Source organism: Poecilia mexicana, unplaced genomic scaffold (assembly GCF_051168715.1).
Source record: "Poecilia mexicana isolate PSO_F unplaced genomic scaffold, ASM5116871v1 scaffold_11, whole genome shotgun sequence".
NCBI lineage: Eukaryota > Metazoa > Chordata > Actinopteri > Cyprinodontiformes > Poeciliidae > Poecilia > Poecilia mexicana.
Genome location: NW_028263380.1, coordinates 10,146,006 through 10,164,630, shown reverse-complemented (window position 1 = coordinate 10,164,630; position 18,625 = coordinate 10,146,006). Strand labels below are relative to the sequence as shown.

The 18,625-nt window shown below is 38.7% G+C and overlaps 2 protein-coding genes across 2 annotated transcripts in view; both read left to right on the top strand.

The window, feature by feature from the left end:
• Positions 1-52: 52 nt before the first annotated feature.
• dazl (deleted in azoospermia-like) lies at positions 53-5,667 on the top strand. The gene is made up of 10 exons (XM_014996697.2): positions 53-167; positions 826-948; positions 1,595-1,686; positions 2,272-2,323; positions 2,436-2,502; positions 3,205-3,344; positions 3,425-3,505; positions 3,687-3,737; positions 3,929-3,999; positions 4,403-5,667. Exons 1-9 carry the CDS (start codon positions 165-167, stop codon positions 3,971-3,973), a joined length of 654 nt encoding a protein of 217 aa, XP_014852183.1. The 5' UTR covers positions 53-164; the 3' UTR covers positions 3,974-3,999; positions 4,403-5,667.
• An 11,256-nt stretch (positions 5,668-16,923) lies between these two features.
• Positions 16,924-18,625, top strand: part of rftn1a (raftlin, lipid raft linker 1a) — a 30,997-nt gene continuing 29,295 nt past the window's right edge. The window contains exon 1 of the mRNA XM_088010155.1: positions 16,924-17,377. Coding sequence (XP_087866281.1) covers positions 17,134-17,377 — 244 coding nt within the window. The 5' untranslated portion in view covers positions 16,924-17,133. The remainder of the gene's footprint in view (positions 17,378-18,625) is intronic.

Below are 18,625 nucleotides of genomic sequence, written 5' to 3'. Positions count from 1 at the left end.
AGAATCTGGATTTTACTTATTTGCTTGTGAGGTCTGCAAGCATCTTGAGTCACGTGGTGAGCCTTGGGTGTGGTTTAGTCTTACTGCAGTGGTTGTCTCGGCAGAACGCAACAGGTCGTCGGCTTGAGAGTCAACCTAAGTTATTGGTTTTTATTGTTTTAGCCATGGTAAGTCTCTGTATACAACGTAGAATGCATCTTAGAGGTATAAATTATTTAAAAGAGCGTGCTGACTGGAGATTATTGGTAATAACGATGATATGCTAGCTAACCGATGCTAGCTTGAGCTAAAAACGGCGGAATATTTCCACTGGCAAATGTTAGCTTGACCAAAAACAAATTTAACCTATACTTAACATTAGTTTCGCCCAAAAAAGTGAGTCAGGTCAACAGCGTAGACGATTTTGTCGACGTGTCTTTGTTTCTTTTGTGCCCAGTGATAAAGTCTGTTCTTGTGAGCTAAAGCGGGAGTGTTCAATTGTGGAAGCACCAATATGTGTTTTATTCGTAATCGCCTTAACACTAGAGCGTTAAATTCCAGAACAAAACTCCATATTAGTTACAATATAAGTTGTTTGCTTGAAAATTGAATAGAGAAATTGTTGAATTTGCATATATCCATTTTTTCTTGTAAAGTTTTTTTTTTTTTCTTCAGGCGAGAACATGGCCGCCATGTTGTTAGACAATGTAGCCTGCTGCTCAAGTTCAAAATGTCAACAAGCCCCGACTCCAAACTTTCCAACGATGTAGATTTTACTACGACCAGTTTCTTGTGATAGTCACACGACATTCATATATCTCAAATGTAACTTTTTTTTTCTGCAAGGATTTCAACAAGCCAAGAACCATTACCCAGACTGTACCTTCTTTGAAGTTATCTAATGGATACATTCTGCCAGAGGGCAGACTGACCCCCAACGCCCTCTTTGTGGGTGGGATCGACATGAAGGTGAGCTTACACTTAATTGTACTTTCATTGAAATCATATATAGGTTAGTAATGGTTCTGTGTGGACTGATGCTGAACTGGGGCTAATATTTTTGTTCCTTCAAAAAAAAAAAAACATGGCTTATTTTAATTCTTGGAAATAATAAAAAAACAACAATGGGATTAATTAAAAGCTGAATTCTAGAATAACAAAAATTCTTATTAGCCACAAAAGGATTTTTAAGTACTAACTTTCTTTTTAAATATGATAAATCTGTGTGTTAGTCAGTGTAATTTTCACATTTTTAAATAACTGCATTTAAAAATAAGAATAATTTTTCAACTTCAAAGCAATCTGTTTTGATATTGAAATACTAGTTGTGCTTCATATTTCTCGTCAGCTTCAGCAGTTTCCAGAGGATCCAAGCTTACAACTCTTTTTTTACTTATCCAAAAATATGCACTTAATTTAGAGTGAATCCATTTAATTCTACTACAGCCCTAATACATAAGCAGCATCAATTTCTGTTACATGCAGCCTCATTCTTTTGAAATTGCAATCCAGTCTTAATTTTATGCAGTCAATCTCAGTTGATCGTAGGCCAATTAAAAGATTATGTGTTTAAAAACCATAGCAATTTATTATTTTTTGTTGTTTAAACCATTAGGTGGATGAAAATGAAATGCGGGACTTCTTTACAAGATATGGCAATGTCAAGGAAGTAAAAATAATCACGTACCGTGGAGGGGTTTGCAAAGGGTGAGTATGTTTAGAGGTGTGTTGTCATAGTTACAGTTTAAAGTTCATACAAGTTTGTTCTTGAAGAAGGGTTAATGCAAATTTGTGTTAAGTGGAGACAATAAGTCTAAGAATTAGCTTTTTTTTTTTGAAAGATATAAAAAAACATGTACAAAGTAACTTTTACTTTGTTCACTGGTTTAATGTTTTATTTTTAAACACACCTGAAGTAAGCCCTTCTCCCTAACAGGTACACAGCCTAAGCTTTCCTTTTGTGTTAATGTTACACTTTTACTTGATTTACCACTCTGTAGAGAGGTTTGTGTCCATTTAGCACAAATTTTACTTTCACTAGATAGACGTCACAAGGACAGTAGCTAATACTGCCACCCTGTGGCAACACAACACATTACACGCAGGTCATTTGGCACCTAGACATTCCTGCTCACATATTGGTGAATGATGCAAGTTAGATCCATTCTTTAATGGGTTTGCACAATGTTCTACTGTATATTATTAGTTGATATGAGTGAAGGGATTTTTATGGCTATTTTCTGCTTCATATTTTCCATCATTAAGCATGTGGACTGCTTTGTGTGTTCCTAGGTACGGGTTTGTGTATTTCAATGAAGATGTCAACATTCAGTCAATCATTGAGGTCAGTGAATGTTTTATGCATACATTTTTTATGTAACAACCAAGATTCATATTTTCTGCATAATGTTTTATATATATATAGATTTTTATTTTATTTTTTTCGTCTGTTACAGCAACAGATCAGTTTTAAAGGGCGGAAACTCAAGCTGGGCCCTGCAATCATGAAGCAACGGAGTCCACGTATGTTAATTTCTCTTCACATTAATTTCCTGGGAATAATTCTTTGTCTTTCAACTGCGTCAGTGTTCATCAGTGTGTGTAAGCTTGACAAAAACGACAGTGGTACCTCTAGAACAGTGGTTCTTAACCTTTTTTGAGGTACCGAACCCCCCCAGTTTCATATGCGCATTCACCCCACCCCCCCACACACACACAGAAAATAATTTGCGGTATTCTGATTTATTAATGTAATTATATTAGTTGTATTACCTCCTCCACGCCACTAGAGGCAGTACCAACCCCGAAAAGATGTGACTAAGGAGCAGATTTAGACTATAGAATTTGGTAAAAACGGTGAGCTTTACTGAAGTAATTAAAGACACAAGTTCAAATCCATGCTGAGAGTGGAACTCCTTCCCGCAGCTCTGATTGGCTCAGCAATGTAACGTGATCCTCTGCAGCAAGTGATGGCAAAACGGGGCATCATCACGACTTTACACAGTGTGTCTTTACCTCCGCGGCAGAGGCTCCGCCGAACCCCTGAGACCGACTCACCGAACCCCTGGGGTTCGATCGAACCCAGGTTAAGAACCACTGCTATAGAAGTAATGGAAATGTCCGCAACTTAAAAAAATGAAACAAATAGCCCTTTTGGGAAAGTTCAGTGTGGTTCACCATTGCCAAAAAGAAGCTGATGTCCTACTTTCTTTTTACTTTTTTCAGGATCCATACCATCCCGTCTGGTCGGATCCGCTCCTTGGATGAGTCCTAGCCAATATATCTACTGTGCGTGTTGCTCACCAATGGGAGGAGGGGTTACACAGCCCTCACCCGTCTACAGCGGAGGCAACCCGTATAACCAGGTAACTGTTTTCCTCTCTCCGCTGTCTTTCATCTCCACGTTAACTGTTAATAAGCCTGTTCTTACTGGTTCTTGGAGCAGCCGTACTCCTACAGCAGCTTCAGCGGGGTGATGGTTCCACAGGTGCCGATGAGCTACGCACAGAACCCCTACCCCTACCAGGTAAACGCATAAACACAGCAGATAGTAGGATTTAGCCTGCATTGCTTCTTTCACTGTAGTTTCTGCTTGTGAAATAGACTTTAGTTTCTCTAGCTTCAGTTTTCTTTAAGAAGCGAGCTTGTTGGGTTGTTGCTATTTGCTTGACATCTGACCTCTCCCCCCTCCCCCCTCCAACACGCAGTACACCCCAGCTCCCTGGACCCCCGACCAAAGGACTCGGCCTGTCAATCAGGTGATTATTTATCTCACTCCAATTCATTGGAAACACTTGTTTTCTCCCTTTTTGTTCAAACCAAATTTTCAAAATAGTCTTCTGTTTTGATTGTAATATTCAATCCCACCACTAGAGGTTGCTGTTGTGCATAGGAATTTTTAATCAAGTACATGACCTGTCTGTTTTCTGATCCTAAATCCTGTTTTTAGAGCTTTGTGGATTGTGGAGTCCAGACTATGTTGACTGTGCTGTAGATGAAAGCTACTGAGCCTTCTGCAAGGTAAAGCTACATCTGTATGGTTTTGTAAGCAATGTGTCCAGGAAGGAGATAAATTATTCTCAACGTTTGACATAAATTTTTGTACTTCAGTACAATTATGGAGGAATTGAGGAATGTAGTTTTTTCGGGCTGCTTAAATCTTTGACAAACCCCCCTTTTTTTTTTTTTTTTTTTTTTTTTACAACTAACCAAAGACTTTATCTTTGGATGGAATTGATAGAATTTGTACTCTGAATTTCACACTGCATTTATGTAGCTGGTCGTCAGTTTTTTTTATTTTACTGATACAATAAATTACCAGAAAAACAATTACTTGAGTTTTCTTTATCCTATAACCATAGTCATAAAAATTAACTAGTTTTAAGAAATGGCTCATTTCTTTGTGTTCTTTCGTCTTTTCCAGACGCAGACTGCACTAGTAGCTTCAACAAGTCAAGATGTGGACATGGTGACATCTTGGCATTCTGGACGTCTGAAAGCATCCTGACTCGCCAGATTGTTTTCAGAACGCCCTCGTCTCTCCCGTCAAATCTTTTTTCAGAGCCGTTTTAACACCAGACTTCTTGAGCTTTCAACGTAAACCGAACCACTTCGATCCAAGTCACTTGAACCAAGATCGGTGAGGTTGACCTGTGGTCGGCTGCTTTTAACTCACACAGATCACAGAGACTTTTATAAAAGATGAGAAGAGCACATTTGGTATACCAGCCGAAACATGGGATCACTTTTTTTTTTCTTATTTCCAGTCCCAAGCATAAAAAAAAAAGAAAAAAAAAACGGAAAGGCTTTTAATCTCACTTTTTCTGTTTATTTATATATTATGTTTAATTTATTTTTTCCTGTTTTATTGGTTTTGTCCAGTCTGTTTTAAGGGCTCTCTGTAAATAGGAAGGAATGCGTTTGTATATTTGTACATTGTTACAATCTGTTCTCTACAGTGGATTGTTTTTTTTTTTGTCAGGTCTAATGCTCCTCTGATTAAGATCTTTATTAACTTTCCTACAGCATAAGGGCACGATCATAAATTTTAAGCACTGGCATTTTGCGCTCCCTTTTTATTTCACTGGGTGTCACTGTGGTAAATGAAAGGCAGGCTTGGCCTCGCACCTCATCACCATTAGTAATTTTTGTTTTGGTCTTTAGTTGTAAATGTTCGTCATGTGCCTCCAGAAGTTCACAGTCGAAGACAGTCGCAGCATCAATTCACTTTGCTTTGACTCATTAATCAACTAATGTTAGGATAAAAAGGAGAAAATGACAGTTTTTCAAAACTTGTTACAGCCTGTTTTTCACTAGTTGGGTTATTTACAGTTCAGTTTTTACATATATATATATTTTTTTTTTTTTTTTTGATGGGGGTTTGTTTGATTGCATGTCTTGCGTAAAGGATTATTTTAAACATTTAGTAAGTGAATGCACCGGATGTGATTTTAAGTTTCATTTTAAACATAGCTTAATATAGATGCACATTAGCATGTGGTGTACATCAGTTTTTCTTTCCATCTAACAGTTTCTGGACGTTGACTTTTGAGTTGCTGAGGCACCATTGTTTTGAGACGTTTTTGTTCAGAGAGCCTGAGAAAGTCACAGTTTGAAGTCTTTTTTTTTGTTTGTTTTTTGTTGGGTTTTGGATTATTTTGTTCAATAAATAAGTTCAGTTTGTCATAACTCTGTCTGATTTTTACCGCAACTTTGTGTCGAAACTTGTAGGACGTGTCTCGGATCTGCATGGAGCTGTCGAGAGCGGCGTAACTCCGATCCGCCCTCCCCGTCGGTGGTTGCCGCTCCTCAAGTCAGGCTTGCCTGGCAACAAGCTCCTCGTCTTCTGGTCAGAGGGCGTTTTGTTTTTGTCACAGCCTGATGGTGTGACTGTGGGTCCCCAGAGTGCCCTTTCCAGCCTTTGGCCCACCCTCCCCTGAGCCCCCTGTCAGACGTTTCTGAATTATGGATTAGTCTGGATAGCTCCTTATGAAATATAAATTTTCCTAAGAAGACCCTTGAAAAACATACAGGTGCTGGTCATAAAATTAGAATATTGTGATAAAGTTCATTATTTTCCATAATGGCATGATAAAAATTAAATTGTCATATATTTTAGATTCATTGCACACCAACTGAAATATTTCAGGTCTTTTATTGTTTTAATTTTGATGATTTTGGCAAACAGCTCTTGAAAACCCAAAATCCCTGTCTCAAAAAATTAGAATATTATGAAAAGGTTCTCTGAACGAGCAATAAAAATAATCATCTGAATCAACAAAGTAACTCTAAACACCTGAAAAAGATTCCTGAGGCCTTTAAAAACTCCCAGCCTGGTTCATTACTCAAAACCGCAATCATGGGTCAGACTGCTGACCTGACTGCTGTCCAGAAGGCCATCACTGACATCCTCAAGCAAGAGGGTGAGAAACAGAAAGAAATTTCTGAACGAATCGGCTGTTTGCAGAGTGTTATATCAAGGCACCTCAGTGGGAAGTCAGTAGGAAGGAAAAAGTGTGGCAGAAAACGCTGCACAACGAGAAGAGGTGACCGGACCCTGAGGAAGATTGTGGAGAAGGGCCGATTCCAGACCTTGGGGGAAGCAGTGGACTGAGTCTGGAGTAGAAACATCCAGAGCCACTGTGCACAGGCGTGTGCAGGAAATGGGCTACAGGTGCCGCATTCCCCAGGTCAAAGGTCAAGCCACTTTTGAACCAGAAACGGCGGCAGAAGCGCCTGACCTGGGCTACAGAGAAGCAGCACTTTGGACCACTGTTGTTCAGTGGTCCAAAGTACTTTTTTCGGATGAAAGCAAACTTTGCATGTCATTCGGAAATCAAAGTGCCAGACTCTGGAGGAAGACTGGGGAGAAGGAAATGCCAAAATGCCAGAAGTCCAGTATCAAGTACCCACAGTCAGTGATGGTCTGGGTGCCATGTCAGCTGCTGGTGTTGGTCCACTGGGTTTTATCAAGGGCAGGTCAATGCAGCAGCTATCAGAAGATTTTGGAGCACTTCATGCTTCCATCTGCTGAAAAGTTTTATGGAGATGAAAATTTAATTTGGTCTGGAATCGGCCCTTCTCCACAATCTTCCTCAGGGTCCGGTCACCTCTTCTCATTGTGTAGCGTTTTCTGCCACACTTTTTCCTTCCTACTGACTTCCCACTGAGGTGCCTTGATATAACACTCTGCAAACAGCCGATTCGTTCAGAAATTTCTTTCCGTTTCTCACCCTCTTGCTTGAGGATGTCAGTGATGGCCTTCTGGACAGCAGTCAGGTCAGCAGTCTGACCCATGATTGCGGTTTTGAGTAATGAACCAGGCTGGGAGTTTTTAAAGGCCTCAGGAATCTTTTTCAGGTGTTTAGAGTTACTTTGTTGATTCAGATGATTATTTTTATTGCTCGTTCAGAGAACCTTTTCATAATATTCTAATTTTTTGAGACAGGGATTTTGGGTTTTCATGAGCTGTTTGCCAAAATCATCAAAATTAAAACAATAAAAGACCTGAAATATTTCAGTTGGTGTGCAATGAATCTAAAATATATGACAATTTAATTTTTATCATGACATTATGGAAAATAATGAACTTTATCACAATATTCTAATTTTATGACCAGCACCTGTACATTTAACCTTAATGGTAGTTTTATGGGATTCACGCGTAGGCTGAACAACTTGGTATTAATTGAAATAATGTGGAAAAACTTTACTTATCCAAGTTCATATTTGTCCACTCACTCATCCATACTTCCATTTATTCCACCATCTATCCCCTCATCTAGTCTTCCATTTGTTTAAATCCATTCATTTGTGCCACCACTCATTCATTTGGCCGTCCATCTACTCTGTTCATTATCCATTATTTTAATGATGCATCTCTCCATGTTTTCTGCATCTTTCATCCACCAACCAATCTATTTGTCCATCATCCATCCATTTAATCCTCCAAGTTATCGTCTGTCCGTCCGTCCTTCCATCCATCCAGCAGCTATTAGATTTTTTTATTTGCTGATCCATCTCTTTTTGCATTTATCAACTATTTTTCATCTATTCTCTCCATCTTTCCTCCACGCACAGGTCCACTGTTTCAGTTTCAATTCAACATTCTTTAGTTATACTTTTTAAGTCTTACCTGTTCGTCCATTTTACGTTCAATTATTGTCAAGTTTGATGTTTTCCATTTATATTTTTACATTTAAAAAAAAATGGACTGGGGAACTTTGGAAGTGTATAAAGTCTTGAATTTTGACATAGGGAGAAAACAATTACCAACTAATCCAAACATATAAAAGAAAGATATTCGGTTGCATACCTCCGCTCAGTTATAATATTGTAGTTTAATCTTGCTCGCTGTTTGTATGCAACCACGTAAATCACCTGCATAGTCAGTCATCTCATAGTCCTTGCAGGACGTGCGTTTTTCCTGCAGCGTTTGGTGCAGCAAGAAGGGAACAACAGGAAGGCGAGGAGAGATGATAATCCGCCCTCTCTTCTCCCCTCCTACCCCCTCCTCAAGCAGTCGGAGCCAGACGGAGTGTTTACCATGAACCGAGCTTCCACTCAGTTGTAGTTTATAGATGAAGGATTCATGTTTTCCTCCCATTGGATCGCAGTGGCTGCGGGAGCCGCACGGGGACAGACAGTGAGGACATTAGAGAGAGAGAGAGAGGAGGGACTCGGGAGTGAGGAGGGTTTCAGTCCACTTTCTACTTCCTAAACAGACCGAGACCACCTCTAACGGGTAAGTATCTCTTTATTTGCTGCTTTTTTTTTTTTTTTTAGATGGGTTTATGCTGAAGATGTACAGTAAAATTAGCGACCGAAGTTAAGTCCGTTATAACTTCCTAAATATTCTGACTGAACATGTTTTTTATCCCCCCCCCCCTCCTAATGTAACACGTTTAAAAACAACTTTACAGTTAGCTAAACTTACTACACATTCTCAGACTCTTTCACAATAAAACTAATGTCATCTCCGAGCATCCTGTCATTTCACTATTGCTTTTCCATTTGTAATTGAGCAGCTGAGCGAACTGAATAAAGCCCTTCAACTCGCTGTCACAGGTTAGAGTGAACTCGGCGTATGCGTGACGGAGTGCGTGTCCGTGCGTAAATGTGTGTGCATGTCACGCGAGGAAAAAGCCGTGCGGAAGCGACCTGTCGCGTATCAATTATCTTTCATCAAACCATTGCAGGATCTACAAGGAAACTTTTCAGTTTTACGTGGTTAACTTGCTGCTTGTCAAAAATCTTCATCAGTTGACCGAAACTCTCCGATCCAAAACAAATATCGACTGATTTTCTATATAAAAGTACTAATGATAGATCATATAATCTCTTAAATCATTTTACTATCCTTAAACGCTCTCTACGTATGTTTAAACTTGAATATAAAATCCCTGGCGTTTATGTTTATGTTGTATTTAAGACGCTTTATTTTCTTTATACTCTATCAATTTTGATGCAATGTCTTAAGACTTAAAAGAAGGAAGAAAACAGTACCACAGGATCTTCCACAGCCATGTGGGATGAACTTGGCTGTGCTGACCCAACAACGTACTATTTCAAGCAAGGTTGCACCCACACAACATGTAAGGGACATGATGAGAAATTTCACACAAGTGCCCACTTCCAACTAAGCCAACATGAAAGCGCCAGTATAAGACTCTCAATAAAGAAGAGAATATAAGAATAAGAGAGAATAAGAATATCAAAATAATATATAAATATGCATTTCACAAAAACAAAATTGAGTTGGAAAATATTAGTGTAAAAATGTTTAACATCCCAATCTGTGTTACATATGTTTCAGTGCTTTTACAATTAACCTCAAGTGTTCATTAATCTTAATTTTACCTTTTAATAGTGTTGGTTCTTTGTATCATAAATCACTTTAGGTTTGACCAGTCTGCTTCAAGTAAATGAAATTGTCAACTGCAGACGATTCAAAAACAATCCAGTGTCTTTAAAAACAGTGAAATAGCCATTTAGCTTAAACAGAACTGGCATTAAACAACTACAACAGTTTCTTCTGAACATTACCGCTCTCTGAAGGTAGCATGCCCTGGGTGGAGGGTCATATTTTCAATTTTCAAAACCTCCACAGCCTGCTTTAATAATCTTTTATTAAAAACTCACATTTTCTCAATGTTGTCAGATAACAGATGTCTACTTTTAGATCACATTTAAACCAAGCAATTTTGTTCTTCTGAGTGTTTTAAATATCTTTGACAAACTTTTAAAAGGTCCACAAACAGTCTATAAATAACGTTGAACTACCAGAAAGCACATTACAAATCTTAAATAATCTTCTTTATCTATGTGTGAAAAAGAATATATATAGATTTGTTTTAGCTAAGAATTGAGAAAATGATGATAGATAGGAATCCATGTTTGAATGTTGGATAGCAACATATTTTTTATCTTGGTGAACATTTTCTGGATCCAAGATGAAGTTGAATGAGTCACATTTGTAATTTCCAGCCAGAACCTCTATGCTCTTCTAGTTTCAGCACCTCTGCACCTTTTTTATTTCCCAGCTGCCCTCCTAACACGTATGAAGCAGCTCTGACTGGGTTTCTGTAAGGCAGAAGAGGAATAGAGTTTCACAATTATTACATTTTTTGTTTTAAGTCATATGTAAAGGACAGCAAAGTCATGGTATAACTACAATAAATGAGTTACATGTTGTTCATTAACTGTACAGTTATGGAGCTAAACTCATTAAGACTGAAGACTTCTAAGAGTAAGAGTTTGGTCACAGTGCATGTCACTTTGTTTGGTGTGCTTGTCAATCTTGCGTCTACATTTTAGCTACTAATAAACAACTACAGATCTGATTTAAACTCCCAAAAATTGTTTACTTTTTGACCAAATACACTATCATTTTAGCTTAAGCACCTACACACAATTTACATGGATATATTTCCAACCAAAAAATGCTTACCAAGACAGATTTAAGAATATAGAATAAACTAGGATGCATGATACGTTGGTACCAACATTGGCACTGGCTGATTGGCTCAATTAGTAAAACCGGGCTGATATTGATAACCAATGTTTATTTCCATTTTGTACTTGTTTCTGCATGTGTTTCGGGAGTGGGATGGGTTGAGTATGTGATATTTGTTTACGTATGAAACAGTGATGCAGCACAGGGCTTTTAAAACAGAAAAGCAATGTCAGTGGTGGGGTCGTTGATTTTCACTATACCAAATGGGTATGCACCTACCTAACTAGCCATCAATCAATTAATCATGGGCTGTAATGGCAATATTCATATTGGTTATCACCAATATTGATATAAAGATTTGATATCACCCAGAATAAGCATCATGAAAACTACTTCTGTAGTAGTTGGATGACAACTATTGCTAACTGTGGTTTTAAAACTGTTTTCTCCTATTTACCATGATGGTTGGCGGTGAAAAGGATGTCAGTGTTTTTCTTCATCTGGAAATATTTCCAAACAGCCAAATTTGAGTTTTTTTTTGGGGGGGGGTGTGGGGGGGTTTGTAAACAGGATATGAGTGGAATGGCTTCATTTCTGCAAGCTGACATGCAGTGTGCAGCAGGGAATTGGGGGCATATGCAGTATTTAATTTCACATTAGTACAATCTAGGGCAAAATATAATGGCTTCTCTCCTATAACCAGTTATTTTTTGTGTGTAATCCTCTCTGTTCTGCCTAAGCTGCTTTGTTTTTAGGGAACTGTGCAAGAAGTTGTGTGGCAGACCAATACATCACTGTCATAATTAGTTTTTATCCTCCTTGCGCAGCCTCATTAAAACACCGTTTGAGGTGACTACATTTCTGCATGGAGGAATCACACCTCCCTCCAGGCAGCTTGACATGCTCCCCACTCTGCTCCCTGCCTGTCTGTCTCTCTCCATTTCCTCCTCCTTCTGTCTTTTCCTCCTCATTTCATTACTGCCCCCCCCTTTTTATTTCCTCCCTCCATCCATGGCAGCATCCCACATCTGAGACTCGGTGCAGCCCAGTGGGAGGGAGGCCCCACTCCGCAGGAATCGGTCTGTCACCTCTGATTTTGAAATGCAGTGAAATACTGTACGATCATGAGGTGTACATACAAGAACCATAAAACTACAGACTGTTGATTCTGTCTCGGCTTAATCAAATTTTTATTATTGTAATTTATAGGAGACAGTACTGTGCAAAAGGAACTAGAAATGTACCCAAAATCTTTCCAAAAATAATTAATTACATTATTTTTTTTCAATTAGAGATAACTAGAAGGGAAAAAACAATCAAATCTGTTTTTTTTTCTTTAAAGCATCCAAAAAAAAAAAAAAATCTAACAGGTCCTGTTGAGCATCTTTTAGTACTTGCCACTGTGTGTTTCTGCAGATATAGGCTGGGCTCTGTGGGCGTCAAACCATCTGTTATAGGGATCTTGTTCATCTCACTGCTGAAAAGATGGTTCTCCCTGCTAAAGTATTCCCTCTCCAAGGATACCAAAACAGACACATTGCTAACTAGGGTTTTGGCTTTAGGAAAATGTCTAAAAAATGCTTTATACAACAAGTAACAAGCAATTTGTCATCTTTTTATGCAGTGTTACAAAATCTTGTTTCATCAATTGATTCCTAAGCACCAGTGCTAGCTAGTATGTTTATCTGAATTTGGATATGTCACAAAGAGGATTGTATAATCAAAAGCGCAACAATCTTTGAATTGTGGGTTTATGTGCTGCATGCCTGATTGCATATTTAAATAATCATTGCCCTCATCTGAGGGATAACAGACAGGTTGCTGCTAAGCCAGTTTTTATTTCTTGTTTTTGTTTGGTTGTGTCATAACCAGGTTTTTAGCTAAGAAAAAAAAACTGCTGCCGATCTTTGTCCTGCAACTTTGAAATGTGTTTCTGCTTCAACACACCTGAGTCAAATAATGAGGTCATTAGCATGACTCTGGAGAACATGGCTATATACTGCGAAAGTGATTCAGCCATTTGACGCAGGAGTGTTAGATCAGAGACACGTCTAAAAGTTGCAGGACCCCAGACTTCAAGACCCCTACTGTATAGCAACCATGCTTTTCTAATCTTTTCTGGAATTTGCTTAGTCTTCTGACAGGAAATATGATTGAGTCTCCAATCTATAATTTTTCTTTTTTCTTGGCAGAGATGATGTGAGGACCCTTTGGCATAATTTTATTTTATTTTGTTTCACTCTACCAATTTTGCTTTTTCTGTTTTTATTTTTCCAGATTTTAGGATGTGAATGTTAAATGTTTAAGAAAAACAAATGGCAAAAAAAAAATGATGGTACAAAATTGGAAATGGGACTTATTATGCCAGGGGAGAATTTTGCTGCTACAAAGCAGCAGCTATAAGCTCTGGTGTTAGTCTGTCCCAAAACCTATCAAGTAAAATAAGTCATCTACCATCATCCATTTATCATATTTTTCACTTTATGCAAAACTGAATATAACTAAAGTAGATTTAGTTTCTTAAAATATTCTTGCATCAAAATACATTGAAAGAATTGAAGAAAAGCATTTGGACTCGTTTACCTGTTCACACCATTATTTCTTCTGGACACATGATGCAACTAGTAGAACCATTTTAGTTTAAGTCATAAGTTGCATTCAAGTATACAAAAAAAATGGCATGTAATTCTTTCTTTTTTTATGCAGTGGTTTTGACTTAAGATAGTGCTTAATGGATGGGAGGGGAAAAAAAACATGTCAATCTTTTAAGAATGTCAGCCTCTCAAAGGTGGTTTTACCTAATTTCACTTTGATTTTTTCTTGGTCTGAGTCCATATGCAGTTTTCTCTCCAGATGAATAATGCTTCTTGTAAAACCATCATCCCTCAAGTGGCACTGGAGGTAGTACAGCAATGACAAAGTGCAGGCAGATTATGCTCTCACATAAATCCCCTGCCATTTCAAAACCTCTCCGTTACAAGAGATTCTCTAATGAGAAGCCCTCCGCTACTCCCCGTCTTTCACCTCAATCTCTTTTTTTTTTATTCCTTTCATCTGTCTCACTCTTGTCTCTCCCTTTTTTTGGCAAAAGGGTCTCTTTTTTGCTGTCAATGCCCTTTTTCTCCCAGTGTGTTTGTGTCACAGCAAGGGAGCGGTTGTATTTGAAGTCAACTCACAGAGAAAAGGGCCCCAGAAAGGCCTCCAGTCTTAAGCTCAGATGAGTTTCTCTGCCACCACAACCTTATGTTTTCACATCGGTGTGTTGTGTTCAATTAGAGATGTGTTTTTTTAACCTTCTCTGACAGAGTTCATCTGTTAAAAGTGAGGTCTAGGCTTAGAACTGAATTGTCGGTATACAATTAAAGAGCAAATGAGATGCTGGATCAAACACCGACACACTTGGCTTGTCAGAACCTAGACGTACAATCAGTCACATTTCATCTGAGGGAGACAAAAATCAACTGTCATTTGCAACATAGCGAGTGTAATTTCAACAGTAGTTTAAAACACTGCATGGCGCAAAGGAAATGGAGAGAAATATGGTTAAAAATGTGGGTGGTTTAGTTTAAGTGCCTTGGATTGGAATGGGGTTGTAACGACATATATTCAAATCTAACCTCAGAGGCATAAGAATGTCTGCTTTATGGTACAATTTAAAATCTTTTCTCTCCTGTGCTTCAGCCTCCTTTTCGCCTCAAATCCCTTTTCCCTAACCAGCCGGAGATGAATCCTGCTCAACATACCCACATGAAACTTTTGTCCCTTTAGCTGACAAATCATATTAAAGTAAACCCCTCAAGGATGATAAGTTGGGAGCAGGACTGCATGCTTTAACATTGTCATAACACAGAGCCCTGTTTCCTCTCCTTGGAGACATTGTTATACAGTAGTTTTCAGGACAGACTTGGTAAGAGAGTTACCTGAAAGAAAGTGTTTAAAAATGGAATGAAGAATGGAAAGCAAATATTTTTGCTGTTTGTCTAAAGATGGTAAAGAAAGAGGGGTTTGATGTTGTAGGGTGAGCTTTCGTCCAGAAACTTACCCATTCGCTCTCTTGCACTTATTCAAAAATGGGCCAACGAAGTAAATAGTCAAGGAGGGAGATGCAGGCATTCATTTCTCCAGCAACACTCTCCAACTTATTCTGAGGTATTGTCAGACCAGAAGCGATGCATGGTCCCTACTGATGCCTTTCAATGCAGAGAAGAACTGATTGTATTCTGAGGCAGTACACCCAATGTTCTGGTTGCGATGTTGACCAGAGCGTTGCCTTCTGGGCCACGGTTGGACTTGGAGCAATTCAACCTTCTGAGTGTTGCCAAACCACAGTGATTGGCAAATGTCACCCAATTAGCATGGCACCCTTGGCAGGCTCCACCCAAAAACTAATACAATGTCTCATTTACCTGAGTCCACCACCTCAAGTGAAGGAGTTCTGCTGTTTTGAGAAAAAGATGGATCAGGACAAGGGTAGGTTAGGTGGGATCTCCTCAGCAGTATTGGCTAGCTCTAGGCTGTTGTAGTGAAGAAAGAGATGAGCCTATAAGTGAATCTCTTGATTCGCCAGTTTACCTTTGTGGTCATGAGATAAATCAAAGAATAACATCACTGTAGGGTTCTCAGACTTACCCTGATCCCTCATCCACCCCAGCTGCTTGAGACTTGGCCAGAATGTGACAGAATAAGGAAATCTGACTTTGCTGTGGAGAATACAAATTCAAAACAGACAGAACGTAGAGGTCAGACGGCACTAAGCAAAGAAAAGCCTGAAAGTCTTGTAATCAAATTGATTGAATGTAGTTTACTATAAAACTAATCAAGGCCATTGTAGAAGATGAATGGAGGGAGGTTAATCAAAGATGGTAGAAAGAAGCAGAAAATAGCTTAAACGGAAAAGGCGTGATTAATGTTTGGGGTCTGATAAGTACTTCTGAAACGGAGCGAGCGGAAGAGCTAATGGCAGAAGAACTTAGGAGGAAAAAGTGCGATGGTGGGAGGAAGAGGAGAGCTAAGAAACTGAGACATACTGAGTGTTTCACTCTCCTTCCACCAGAACTCCATCCCTGCATCTCTCCTCATTTGTACTCATTATGAAAGACATGTTGTATTAAAAGAATAATAACACCTAATTATTCCTACACTGCAAATTTTAATATGTGCCCTCTATAAAACGGACGAGCTAAGCATAAAAAAAGATGCAGTCCTCTTTAGAACTTCATAACCTTTCAAAGCACTGTCAAAGCTAGAAGTCAGAAAACACACACACACACGCACACACAGCATAATGTGCTCTGTTAGGATCGTTAGCAGAGTTAATGTCCGTGCAGTTGGCCCAATGAGAGATACCATGTCATTCTCCATGCTCCCTGAACAGATACAGAGATACAGATATAGACCTTCCCTTGGGGAAGACAAACACATCAACTCACATATATAGATATGCAGATGTGCAGACACAAATATTAAGCGTATCTGTGGGGATGGTTTGAGAGCAACGGTCCTGTCGTTTCGAATTAGCTTGATGAAATTTGACCCTTCCCCCTTTTTTGGCGATTCTACCCTCTTTATTTTGTCTTTCCTCTACTTTTGTCTGTTTTTCTATACTTATACATATTTAAACTGGCACTCTTAGGTAAAAATTGCTTTTTGAATTTTAAAGGAGGAAGGATATCTTAAAGAAATCCAACGGCTTATCCAAATCCTTCTCCCAAGATATTTTCAAGTGTTTCCATTCAGAAAAAGCCTTATATTATCACATATTTCTCAGATCAGCATAGAAATGGGTTATCTGTTCGACATCCTCAACGTTTTTTTTGCTTCTGCTTTCCTCTTCCCTGTCCGTGTCGTCTCATGTCGCTCTGCTTGACAGGGCAGGAAATCGCTCTCATTTCTGCTTTAATTCATTCTGATCAAACATGTCGCTCTCAATCAGCCCTATTTGATTAGGAGATGCCCGTATCACAGCCCGGCGAGTAGGTAATGGCTGACACGCTCATATTTCAGTTTGTGTGTGCGTGTGCGTGTGTGTGTGTGTGTGTGCGTGTGTATGTGTGCGTGCACGCGGTTGGAACGTGTCGGTTTGATTCACACATCGTTTCCCGAAGCCGAAGGTGGCATATGAACAATAGCAGTTACGTTTGTGTGACTATCACACTCTATAAAAAGTGCAAATACATTGTTTATATTTAGAAATCATAACGATGCTCTCTCCAGCTTTATTGCCACAATTCTCTGAATGTTCTTGGTGGTTTTTAAGTACTTTTAGCGCAATTTTCTCCTCAAATTTTTCCAGAGAAATGGGGTGTAGGCTCCCGAAGCTGAGGAAGGCCGAGGAAAGGCGTAGCCCTGGCAACATCTACTCCACCCTAAGACGGCCTCAAGTGGAGACTAAAGTTGGAGTGGCCTACACCTACCACTTTCTGGATTTCCTGTTGGGGAAAGAAGGTATGAACAATTGGCTCCTGTTGTTGGAAAGGATTGTCCTCTTGTGAGTAATTCATATCGTAGGAATCCTCCGTTATGTCCTGAAGGTTTTGTTCTTCCCCAGAGTCCGGCCTGTAAAATCCAAGCGAGACATCATGTGATGTGACACAACTTGACTCCCACACTTGCATTCTTGAAATAGTCATGTGTTACTGTTTTTTTTATTTTTTATTTTTTCACGTATCATCTTTTGGCTAAAGAGTCACTGGTGACTGAGGTTGTCGAGAGCCGGAATCCTGTTTAGATTTCCACCTTCTGGAATCTGACTTCACTCTGCAGAAACACAAAATTTTACCAAGTATTTTTGGTGTACTTTCTAGTACAAATATCTTAGTACACTTGAAATTGCTTTGTCTTAGTTAGACAAAACTAACTTGCACATAACTTTTCAGTATGACATAGAAGCTTGCTTTAAGCAAATAATTCCTTAATATTCATGTAAAAGTACTAGTTATAAGTGAAATAATCTGCCAGTGGAAAAAGACATTTTAACTTATAATGTGGAGAAAAATGTTTTGTTCCACTGGCAAATATTAACAAAAGCCTTATGGATATATTTATGTCTTGCATTTGATTTATTTTATACTAACTCCTGCATGACAAGAGGAAACTGCAACTTTTAATTGTCGCGGCATGGACATAACCTCATAGGACTTAAATTCTTCGACAAATTTTGGCTCGGCTACAAAAATGCAGCTACATGTCGGCTATGTGTGTGTTTGACAATAAATAGATTTTAAAGTAGATGACAGGCAAATATTGGTCCATTTCCAATCTTCACTTTGCACTTTCCATTGCAACCAACTTCTTTCAAAAGTCTCATCAGTAGCTATATTGCAACTGAGAGTAATTTATAAAGTTTACTTTTCTACGAAGGCATCAAATGTTTGTTGAGTAAACATCAAATCATGTGCTGTTTTAAACTTTTTGCCACATTTGACTGAAAGTACTTGCAGGCCCCTAAAATTACGTTCTTCCCCCAAATAAAACAATTTAAATATGCTTAGGGTCAAAATTTGAAGACCAAGAAATAGAAGCTTGCTTCAAGCAAGTTTCCAAAGTTAAGGAAAAAACAAGAAGGGTGAAGCAGGGTTTGGTTGTGAAACAATATCCCAAAGTTTTAAGAGATTGAGATGCCAGCATGTAAATTTTTTCTTAAGCAGAAAGAATTGATTCTCAATTTCCAGAGAATCAACTCTGGAAATTGGC

Bases quoted from the DNA above. Each gene is read 5' to 3' on its own strand.
- dazl (XM_014996697.2), top strand. The intron at 1,687-2,271 runs GTGAGTATGTTT...GTGTGTTCCTAG, and splicing joins CGTGGAGGGGTTTGCAAAGG to GTACGGGTTTGTGTATTTCA. The intron at 2,503-3,204 runs GTATGTTAATTT...TACTTTTTTCAG, and splicing joins CATGAAGCAACGGAGTCCAC to GATCCATACCATCCCGTCTG.